General features: G+C 41.4%; 2 protein-coding genes across 5 annotated transcripts in view; one reads left to right on the top strand and one right to left on the bottom strand.

The window, feature by feature from the left end:
* LOC135487299 (orexin receptor type 2-like) overlaps positions 1-12,209 on the bottom strand; it is a 48,724-nt gene that overhangs the window by 26,271 nt on the left and 10,244 nt on the right. The window contains exon 1 of one of the 4 annotated variants that reach the window (XM_064770899.1): positions 8,732-8,835. The exons of the other annotated variants lie outside the window; for them this stretch is intronic. The gene's annotated coding sequence lies outside the window, so the exon portion shown is untranslated. Of the gene's footprint in view, positions 1-8,731; positions 8,836-12,209 lie in introns of those variants that run through there. 4 annotated transcript variants of the gene reach the window in all.
* LOC135485993 (toll-like receptor 2) lies at positions 889-3,685 on the top strand. Its single transcript, XM_064768431.1, has one exon. It carries the CDS (start codon positions 889-891, stop codon positions 3,535-3,537), a length of 2,649 nt encoding a protein of 882 aa, XP_064624501.1. The 3' UTR covers positions 3,538-3,685.

The raw sequence follows: 12,209 nt of genomic DNA, 5'->3' as shown, positions 1-12,209 counted from the left end.
CTATCACGACGGTCGAAAAATGTATGGTTCTACGCCTGGGGAAGTTGGTCGTTGGGAGCAGCCAGTAAAAACCAGCTCGCATGAAATACAGAAAATCACTGCTGCTGTTTTCGTGATTTTCAGTAATATTCCTTTGAATGAGTACCTTGACGACTAAATTTGGTGTGAGAAAAACTACATTACTTCATCCGAAAAATCATGCTGTTCTACCGTCGTTATTGTGCGAACATGTACATGTACATGTACATGCATTATCATCCTTCAAGGATGAAGGGACTTTAGAATTGATGATTACCGCCGGTAAGTCGGCATGTCGAGGAACCACATATTTTCTAAAATAGGGAAGCCTAATAAATTGCCGTCATGCGGTGCCTGTTCTGTGGTCATGAAAACAATCAGACAATCGGTCATATAGATACGGCAGACGAAGACCTGACCAAGATGAGGACTTGACGATAGACATGACCAGGAAACAACCTTTGAATGTTATGCTTACCGACCTTCCTCAGTCATGTCAGTCATGACAAGGCTATCATGAACATTGAGTATCAGAAGCCGTTATCAAGTTCGGAAGGATGAAAGAGTCTTTTTTAAACTATATTTCGTTGTTGAGTACTTCGTTTAAATACTGAAGGGTAAGTGAGCTTCATGTGAAATTTGTGTTATATTGTAGCAGGTATACCAGTATAACAAATCTTATTGATTTGGTCAAACACTTCCTGAATTGCCAGCGCGGTCTTCAGAATTGACCCGGTCACATCAAAGTATTTAATATATCTGCTCAGCTTGTTTTGCTCAACTGAAGAACCGAACTGAATGATGTACTTAATCAGATGCTGATGAGTTGCCTGTATTTTCGATGTAGGTTCAACACAATAGGCTTACATCATGAGACTCCTGTTGTTGACCTTACTGGTCCTGGCCTGCGCTATCTTCGTGAGAGTTGAGTCCAAGCCATCACGAACAACAATCTACCCCGGCTGCCAGTTAGAAAAGCACCTCCATCATCATGACAAAGACCACCATCCCCCAGAATGCGTTTGGCTGTTCACATGCAAGTGGATCATGGGAAACGAATTCGCAACTGTTGCAACAAAGATGGTTGAACGCACAAAAGAAAGTCCCGTCACTGAATTTCACATCGAACAGTGTCTTCTGCCCAATGCCGATGACAACGAAATCGATCTCAGTGTTGCACAGAATCTTGGGAACTTGGAAGGACTGAAAATCAAGAATTGCAAAGTTATTGGGATCAAGTCGGACACATTCGATTCAATTGTGAACTTGCGCTGGTTGTCCTTACACAATGCAAGCATCGCTTACCTGCCGACAGACGTTTTCACTAAACTTAGCAAGCTGGAGACGTTAAAGCTACCGCGGAACATTCTTAGAAACCTGACTCTCGAGATCAGCTCGCGAAACCTGACGAAAATAGAACTGCACGCTTCCTCCCTGAACATTCTCCAAATCACACCTACAGTCGGAACATTGCAGCTTACGACAATAAACGTGAAGGACAACAACTTGACCAGGATCGGGGGACTCTCAGACCTGATTGGGAATGATGCTTCGATTCAAATTGACGGTAACCCTTTTGATCTATCGAGCAAACCTTTTGGACTAAAAGAACTGAACCTTTCTCATCTCTCTGTGTCAATTTGGAACGAAGAAGATATCGGCAAATTGAGTGACGCCATTGGACATTTTAGAAGCATTGATACTCTCAGTGTGGTGAACGAAAGTCTGTCTGACAACTGTAATTTCACCTTTCAGAAGCTTGAGAACATGACTATTAAAACACTTGAAGTACTCCGGTTCTCAAATTGGTGGGGCCAAGTCATCGACAAGTACCAATTAAACCCCTACACCGCTTTAAAAAACATCCAAGAGCTCCGCCTTCGGGATTGTAACCGGCCCAGGTACAATGTCACCAGGCACAATGATAGAGAAATATTTTTTCCATCTTCCTCAATGACTTCACTAAATGCTGTAAGTGTTAATCATGCTGATTTGGTTTCACTTCGTCTTTCTTATCCGAACTGGACAACGATGCTTGACCTGTCCCATGGCGTTAGCTCCGCAATAAGCCACAATCACACGGATGACAGTAAAATCAGGAGTTTAAACCTGTCCTGTACGAGTATTGAGATCAAACTCGTGTTAACGGGAACATCTTCAATAGAAGAGCTGATACTGAGAAATATAACACTTACAGACCATGTTATGAAGCCGAATAACACCATTTGGTTAGCTCCTCTCCCCAGGCTTCGTCATCTCGATCTGAGCTCCAACAGCAACAACTACTATCCATACGGGCCCTTCTTCACGTGGCTTTTCAACGTCAGTGATGCATTCATTGGCCTGGGAAACCTTGAACGACTTGAACTAAATTACACCGACATCGGCGAAATAGATACGGGGGACTTAATGTGTGTATTTCACCCTCTAAGAAACTTGAAGAGGCTCGATTTGGACAAAAGCAGATTCTCTTACATTCCCAAAAAAACCTTCGTGAACCAAGTTCACTTGGAGGAGTTATATTTGGCAGAAAATGGCATCCGTGCCATCGAGAATTCCGTCTTTCGTGCACTGGTTCGTTTGAAGCATTTAGATCTCCGAAATAATAAGATCGGATACATTTCTGGAGAAACCATGGCACTTCTAACATCTCTTCCACAAGGAACATTTCGATTCACAGGAAACAATCTTTGGTGTAATTGTGATCTTGCAGAATTCACTTGGTGGCTGAAGAAGACTGCCTTTCGTCCTGATAAACAGTGCGAAATGAGCAATGAAAAATGTGTCGGACCTTCCTCCTTGATTGACACGTCGATTCTGGATTACCAACCTCCTTGGCTGGACTGCGACAACAACCTCCTCATACTGACGGTATCCTCGGCTTTTAGTTTCTTTCTGACCTTATCCACGTCTGTAGCCATTCATGCCTATCGCCGCCGCCTGTCCATCCGCTACTGGTATGTTGTGCAGAAAATGAGACGAGCAAGATCCCATCAGAGTATGAACACAGAATATGGAGCTCCCGACAATGATCCAGACGATCCCTTTGATGTTTTCGTGTCTTTTGAATACAACGACAGGTTCTGGGTGACGGATACGCTTCTCCCGAAACTAGAGAACTCTGATGACATTAGATTCAGGGTTTGCACAGTCGATCGCGATCTGAACGATCCCGGCAGACCAGAGGTCATGAATGTTGCAAGAGGGATTAGGAACAGCCGTAATGTCATCTTTGTTGTGACGAGGGAATTGATCCAGACTGCATGGTGCGAGTACGAGATGTCCTTGGCCGAGACCCAGAGCCTGCAAGAGGGCAACTGTCGGTTGATCATTATCTTCTTGGAGAAATTCACGTGGGAAGAGCTGCCCCTCTGCTTGAAGCGGCTCCTGAGTCACGTGAACTTCCTGCGATGGCCAGAAACCACGCATGAGCAGAAGGACTTCTGGTGTCGACTTCGTTTGGTCATTCTGGGAGAGGAAATGCAGTCGACAACTCGAGTTGTTTACACCCAGTATTAGCAACATCCGCAGGTACGATGTTGTGTCACTTCCGATGGTTCATTATATATTTGCATACATTATTATCCTAGCTTGAGTTTTGCCTACATCTATACGAATCGGGTCATTGACAACAACTTAACTATTATATATATATAGACCATTGCCAATTTAGCAGGTCAAACGTCTTTGCAATGAGAGCATGTTCTCGACTTGTTAAGTGTCAAAGTATGCTGCTCCTGTCGTTGTGTGGGTCTTCCATCAATGATTCATAAACATTCAAGATTGTCTACACCAAGTATAACCAAGGATTCTGTAGAATCTTGCATGTTAAACTAGAAAGTACACTGTATAATTCTTATTCTGTAGACAATTAAATGTGATTTAAAAAAATACTTTGCTTTCTTTTATCCACTGATGATACGATTCCGTTGGTCAGCACGCTAGTACCACTAACAGTGGTGTACAGTAATCTCGTGTACGTTCTTACCAGCATCTCTCTAACCCTGAATTTCTCCCTAACCAAGGTATAAGATTGAGGAAATTTACGAGTATCTCCCCCAGACTGATTGTGACTCATTATTAGACACAACACATTAGCGCTATTTTATAATGACAGTTTCTGAAATTTCTCATTAATTTCCTAATAATTCTTGCAACAACTGCAACCATCATAGCCACAGGTCAGCCAGTCCACGGATCCCCTCACCTTTGTCAAAAGTCATTACAGTCACTAGCAACCCCTAAATACGTCTCATATCTCCTTCTACACCATTAGAGGAGTACTTTACGTTTTGGCTCCGTCTGATCCGACCACATCGTAATTGATATTGGATGGGACAATTCAACCGCAACTATATGGTTTTCTGAAGAATTGATCACCGGAACGCACGCGCATAGTTTGACTCGATCCAAGTCAAAGAATCATTCTGGCGAAACTGGCATTGCAAGTCACGAAAAATAAGTGCGAGGTCATCCCGCCACTCCTTCGAGAAGTTTCACGTGAGTTTTGTGAGAGTGAATGAGAATAGTCTAATTGAAAAGTGATGTGAAGCAAAGATTCTCACTAGTAATAGTGAAATTTTGACCATCTGTGAAGTTAACCCACACCGCATGACCATCACACTGTCGCGTCACCATTTAGAGAAAACGTATTACTTTATTTCATTGTTCTCCATTTATTGATCCTAATCACAAATGTAAGAAGAACCCTTCCAGCATATACACAAAGATGCGATACAAGATCAAGCGCTTCGACAGAAGCAACCCACAGGCACGCAATACCATCAACAAGGTTTGTTCAGCCTCTTAAGCATCATTTTAGGGGAAGCGTAACCAAATTTAATTACGATCTTCACTAACAACTTCACCAAATGGCGAGGAAACACGGCTACTTCAGAATAAGTGCAAATTATCAGTAACCTTTACGCTGTTATGTTGACGAATGTCGTGAAATATTCATTTGTTAAAACACATCCCTGTCACCATTTTGTCAAATTATACCTGATTTTACCTCGAATGCTGAGTTGGAGAGGAGATTTACAGTGCACAGTGTTTAATCGGATAAGGTTCTCTAAAGACAAATTAACAACCTTCGATTTTATCCTTCGTACAGTGTTCCATTCTATCGATTTGTTGAATAGGAGGACAACTGAGAATTATTATCAAGTGTCATGTCCTTCTTTTTCGCAGGCTTGTTCTAGCAAACAAATAGCTCGCTAGATAATTTTCTATGAGAACGCCCGGATTAGGATGCGTTTTTACTAAACGACAATAAAAGGCTTAATGATAGACTGCTGAGAATTTCTTTTAAATGAAATTTCTCATTTTGTAACTGTAACTTGTATTATGTAATAGCCATTCTATATATGGTTTCCCAAGGTCCCAATTTGTGTATGTTTAAATACCTATATTTCTCCAACATTTTCGCGTAGGGAGTTAACGATTTCAGCATTGGTCGAATGGCTTTCTTTTTATTAGATTGCTCCGTGAGTATACCATACCATTGTAGTCTCCTGAGTGTGCAGCAAATACGATTATATCATCGTGACCAATGTGACCCGCCATGTTGCCTTTATCATAGCTCTTCACTTGTTGTTGATGAGGAGGTAAATTCTATTTGCGGCTCGGCTCGGCAATGATGGTCTTGGGTCGCTAAGGAAGGACAGAAAATGTCATATTTTCTCGATGAATAGTCGATCTAATTATTATATCCGACTGCCAGGTGTGTCGAGGGTAGCATGGAGACCGCTATGGTCATGATAGATGCATAATGACACGAACTATGCAGTCGCTGTCCATCTTGAAGACTGGTCCAAAACAAGGCGTAACCAAGTCGAATCGTGTAACTTTCGCCACCGTTAAATCTCATTTACATTAACCTTCACTGGAAGTGGTACAAATCGTGACCATTGAAATTCAGATCGTGGCAGGTTACGCAATCCTCATGAAGAGTTACGAACGACGAAGTACGAAGTATGTATTTGATCGCGAAGAGCTATGATAAGGTATTTTATTTACGAGTGCCGCGGAAATGAATTAGCACACCTGATGATACGACAGACCTAAGTAGTCCGTTCTTCTTCGTTCGTTAGGATCGCGAAACCTGCCTGATGATTCAATTAGGCCATCGAGTACCAGGTCTAGTCACCACGAAAGATCCAATCAGGCTACAGAGGCAGTGTTTCTAATACTGAACAGTGTATAATGGTGCAGGGGGTGTACGTGACCTACATATCCACTGACCTTACAAAAAGGGAAAAGAGAGTACATGTATCCCGTTTGTAATCGAGAAGCACTTGTTAGTAACAAATTCCGGAGAGTTCAAAAATGAGAGATGATTCTAATTTTGCTTTGATGTTGCATATTGATACGTACTCTACCGTAGTTCAAAGTGACAAATCAAGCAAGATTTGACCATATTCCTGGCCCTTATAATGTTCGACCAATTACAGGGCAATACTTGATCTGGCAACGCATGATCGTGCGTCTGTATTGAAGAATTCGGGACATGATCATGTACCAATTAATAAAAGGAACTGAGAACTAAAGAATTGGTCAAAGAAATGCTTGGCATGCTTGGGGCCATGATCCAAATTTTGAATCACTGAGATTATGGAAAGATGGTATTGGTCACTTCGCCTTGGTGCTAACTTCAGCATGGTCATGTCGCATTGTCCCTCTCGTTGTATATGTTGCGCCAGATGAATAATTAATTGTCATGTCAATGACTGCTAGCAAATGAGAAAAAAAGCAGCTACATTGGCACAATAGTGTCTTTGGGGATTTCAGAAAAGAGATGGCTGTAGATTCAACAAATCATTTGGATAACGTTAGCCTATTATATGTAAAAGTACCTTCGACTAGTTTTCGTCTTACAGTACTCACGTCGCCTGCTATACAAATGTATGTCATGACCCTTGCAAGTGATTCTGCTTCGTGTTCAGAATAGCTGTGACCATATTTCAGTTATCAGCTAGAACCACAAGCAAGAAATCGTTGTAACAAATACTGATCGTCATTATGTGGTGAGTTTAACTGATGAACTGCCCGAACAATATGCGACAGTCAAATGGCGCTTATGCCGTGTGGTGATTGTCCGTGGTTGTGCTGTGATTATGACAATGAACACCAAAATGTGGGGCGAGCATGTAACTTGGTGTATATGTTTGCCAATTGTCGTATTTTTTAGGTGTAACGAAGTCATTTTGTAACTCAGTCTGCATTACTAAATACACATGTAAGCACTCCAGAAGAAACTCGCTTGCTCAGCTCGCCTCACTGACTGCGCATATTTTGGCGACACAAGAATCCTTTAGCCTAACATTGCAGAATTGATAACTTGGACTAAGGGTTAACAGGGATCAATGATCTTATATTTCTGTAGGGTCTGAATCAATACGACCACCACGGCCCGTCAAGAACACAACAGCTTTCCAGTAACAACAATTACTGTCTTGATAGTGCAATATTGACAATTAAATGCCCATGGGTAACTTGAGTATTTGCACACAAAGCGTGTCTGATACATTGTACTGCGCATTGTGATTTACACTAAGATTGATATCGACAGTTTTGTTGAAACCGCGATGAAGCCAACAGTGTTCCACATCATAAGCACTTTCCTTACAATGAGTATTTTCATCGCCAGTCAAATGGGCAGGTGGGTCAGCTTCCGCGTTTCTGAAATACATGTTACGATAAAAGGAAAGGAAATGAACTAAAATAAAATAAAATAAAACGAAATGAAAATAAATAAGGTTGCCCTATAAAATAAAAGGAGAGAAGAATAATCAAGGAAATAAGATAAATTAAATTAAATTAAATAAGGATATGCGCACGTGTAAACCCAGTTCCGATATATTGAATCGTTTCTCCCATTAACGGCTATGAGCTATGAGGAGAAACGAATAGAGCTGAACCCAGCGCTTTTTTGTTCATTGGCGACAGAGATATGGCAGCTTCTTGCAAGTACTCGTGAGGGATGGCGATTTCGTAAGAATGGTAAGATAAACCAGAGACCCGGGGTCATTTACATTTTGTCTCCAACCCACATGCCCACGCCCGACGGCACCACACAATCAAGATAACCACAATACTTGTTGAACAAACATTGGCCATTGCCTGATCAAACAGTGGATTAGCTAGTATATCCCACAGGAGGAATTGCTCTCATCAGCATTGATTGTTGTTCTTAAGTATTCTCGAGTATTCTTGACTGGCTGTATTGGTGCCGCGATTGTCTTCAGAATCCTCCCGAGCTCTTTTTAGTTAAAAATCAAAACGAAACCACAAACCAAATCTATATAATCTTTAGAAAACAGTTTTATATTCTCATTTAAACTTTCAAACGGCAGCCAGATGTAGTGCAATGTACCCAACAGCATGGACCATTCTCCCATCCAGCTCGATATCGATAATTACTTCTAAAGCTGGGCTAAACTCCGAACAATTATTCTGCTCCATCAAACTCGGCTGCAATAAATGTGCGACGAAGCAAAACATCGTAAACGAAACGCTGTGAAAGCTTAGTTCATACTGAGCTGTCGCGCCAAGCCACCTTCTTCTTCAAAAACGATTAAAACATAAAGTAGCAAAATGAACTTTTTCAAATAGTTTTGTTTCAACCTGTAACCTCTACACTGCCATCGGTGGTGGGTCTAAATAAAGTAAAAATTCGGGAAATTGATGACTCATAAACCTATCAAAAACTTACTTCGCAGAGTCATACATCCTCATCCTAACTCATATTTTTAACAACAACAAATTGCAAACAAACTCTGTGGACGCTTCTTGGAAAGCACGTGCACTGGAATCCCGCAGTATATAGTCGCCTCTTGCAACGGCGGTGCAAACAGGTCTGCAGACTAGAGTTTATTCATTGGCTGCAATGGCCGCCGAATCCTCTGAGATCAATCAAAGTACGACCCTATCCGCTGATTGCGCTCATCTATCGATCTTCTATTAGTCTCTGCGCTAGAGTTCGTGCTGGAGATCGCAATATCGGCCAATCTTGAACTATACGCGTAAAATGAGTAAAAACATTGCGTCACCGGACAGTTGAAGATCGCAGCCAAAGACAAGAGGAGGCAATTGCCAGCAAACCTATGATAAATAGTCCCAAGGGCGCATCTTAATCACCCAGGCAATTTTGCAAGCGCTTCTTAAAGCCCAAGTTTGCCTCAGTCGCGAAATACAGATTTATAGAGATAACTATTATTCCAGTTGGGCGCTTGATTCGGCCAATCGCAGTAGTAAATCAGCCATAACATCTAACAAAATGAGGTTTATTCGGATCGCTTTTAAGTCATAGATGTACACTTGTTTTACCACAGTAGCAAATCGATCAACTTTCTCAGATATTGACAAGTCATCACAAATCATCCAGGCCATGTTAGTTGTATATCTTCATAAGCAATTGGTGGCGACTACATATAACTAAAGTGTAGATTACTAGTCGTCGGGGTACGAAAATGAAGTGAATTGAAACATTGTACATAGTACAAAAACTCATTCATATCAAATATATTCTCATGCGTTCTGTTAGCATTTGTGTGAGAGCCACCGTGGCCCTGCAATGTATCTTCGTTGCCTGTGCGGTTTGCAGAACACAGATTATGTGCCCAGGGATACTTCACAGGAGGCACCAAGAAAACACCTGTAGTTATAAAAAGCTATGATTGATGGATAGCCAATAGACAACAGAATAAATACATACTTTTATCATACCAAGCACGCATTTTTATCCTATCAAACACCCCGGTGTTCGTACTATCTTTAGTTGAACTTGATCAACCACATTTACAATATCAGACTCATATCGCAGTAAAGGTCTACCACCTGTATTTCGAAGTTTTTATTAGTACAATAAATGTACTCATCGGACAGTTTTTTAATGGTTTCTCTCTTGTGGAATTAAATATTCAGGAGAATGGCCATTTCAAATTGACCTTGTGCCCATTTGTGATTCATAAGAGTACAACACCTGCAAATTAAGATCCGTGTTAAAGATTAACTATGAATAAGTAAAGGCATACAGCAGTTATTGCAAAGTGCCGTCTTCTGAATCATTCAGATGCGACTATATACTAGTATTAATTAAGGTGGCTCGGAAGTCTGTGCTAATACAACTATATCACATTTTGTGAGACTGGTATATGTATTCAATCAATCAACAACATTAAGTAGGCCTATCTAATCCATGTGATGAGGCAAATGACCTTGTCATGTTCATCTCTTAATCGACCTCACTTCTTTCTTTCGCTTACCCCGGTCAATTAGGTACAACCTTGAAGCGTCATCACTAAAGTACCTTCATAACCTCGCTACCAATATTCAATTCCTCTGGATAGCTACTCATATCAGCCACAGTGTGAACTCTCAGCGCTACAAAAAGAAGACACTAATGTCTCCAGCAGTGATGCTTATGGAAAATATTTACGCTATACCACCCAGTGGAGCTACTTGGTCCTTCTGGTGAATTCATTTTTAACAGCAGTGAACTTGGCATTGTGTTTTTGTCCGACCACTCCTGACCAATATTTTGCATCAGTATATCATCAATTACATGTTTTATACGTTGCAGCTAGGGGAAGATACATTTATTCCTTTCTAAAAGAACATAGTCTAAGTACCGGTACGCCAACCCAAGAATGAAATACCGAACAAAAAACCTGCGGAAATATGAGAACATCTGATGTGTTTTAAAGTAGCGTGTACTGTAAGTTGCGTTCTTCTCCCAGAAATGCATGCCGATTAGACAGACCATTTGGCTTGGAGAATATGTCAACTTTCGTATATTTTTTGTAGTTGCGTGCGCTGATTGCTTTCACTCCAGTTGAGGTATCCAACCACACTGATGATGATCTGATGAGAAGTTCAAATTAAGACTTGTTCCTGTTAATTTACTTCGGGTTCTTTCAACGAAAATGATACACGCCATTGCCGTACCAGCACCAGAGAAGACGTTATGCGTGCATTGTATTACGCTATACCAACTCCATTCACACAGAAAGGAAACGTGCACCTTAGACTTATGCCGTGAGATCTTATTTGAAATATCATGAAATCATTTTCTCAAGGACTACCGCTGGCAATCTTAACGCATAAATTATATTGGGTAGCCCCCGACGTGGAAGAGACATTATTCAAGGGAGTCTAACTAATGACCAAATAATTTTCACAAGTTTTTCAACCAGAAACCAAGGATTTGGTGGGAAACCCTGCGCCTCGCAAATTGATGACTCGCATACCCATGGTGCGGTCAATCTAATCCGGTATCAAACCAGTAAACTGATGACAAAGTGTTGTCAAACTCGTGCAAAACGATCAATCGAAAACTAATCAATAAGACTTCCAATAACATTCCGAAGTTCTGTCTGATGAAGTATCTCTGATGTCCATATCTGAAAATATCCGTCTCAGGCTGGAGGCATAAATCCCCATTGCTTACGCCTGGTTGCAATTGGCGCCATCGCAAGCGGCAACTGTCGCGCTGACGACAGCTCAAGGACCCGGATGATCGCCTCGCAACCCCGCTAATTCATTCCGTCTCATCTGCACTGGACCATTGGCAAATGCATCGAGTATAAACACAACTGCTTCAAGCATCAGTCTCCCGATATACACAGCCTCTGGCATACTGTGACGAGATCTATCAATCTGTCCACTCGAGCAATATTAACCAATCAATGAGCTGACCAGATTTAGCCCTGAGGACCCGTTTAACCAGGAATCCGTTACTTACAAACACCTGTGGAATATTAGCCAATCAGAGGCATTAGCAACATCAAACGGCCCGCTTTACCTTTGCAGCGGGATATATTTCTACCACATCGGTAAATCACATGGAACTCCTCTAGGTTCAAAAGAAAGCTTGTGTTCGGCGATTCTTTCACAACAAACTGACTATGTTTCTTTAGGCTTCGCGATTGCCTGAGTGCCTATACATGTATTTGCTGAGGATATCATTTCTGACATTGGCCAATTACATGAAAATCATAGTCATGCACAAATGTATTTTTATTCAACGTATGGCCTGCTAGCAAATCCCAGTTTGTCATACGTGAAATGATGCAAACACGTAATACGTGTGCGAATATTCCATTTCAAAATGATTACCCGTTTGTATTCGGGCGATATCTGCAAAACCATTGGACAGCGTTAGAAACTTCCATCGTTAACCAATAGACTTC

Source organism: Lineus longissimus, chromosome 4, assembly GCF_910592395.1.
Source record: "Lineus longissimus chromosome 4, tnLinLong1.2, whole genome shotgun sequence".
In the NCBI taxonomy this organism is placed as follows: Eukaryota; Metazoa; Nemertea; class Pilidiophora; order Heteronemertea; family Lineidae; genus Lineus; species Lineus longissimus.
This window is presented reverse-complemented; position numbering and strand designations above follow the sequence as displayed.

What these genes read in the sequence shown, in the direction of transcription:
- LOC135485993 (XM_064768431.1), top strand. Translation starts at nt 889, where the DNA reads ATGAGACTCCTGTTGTTGACCTTACTGGTCCTGGCCTGCGCTATCTTC.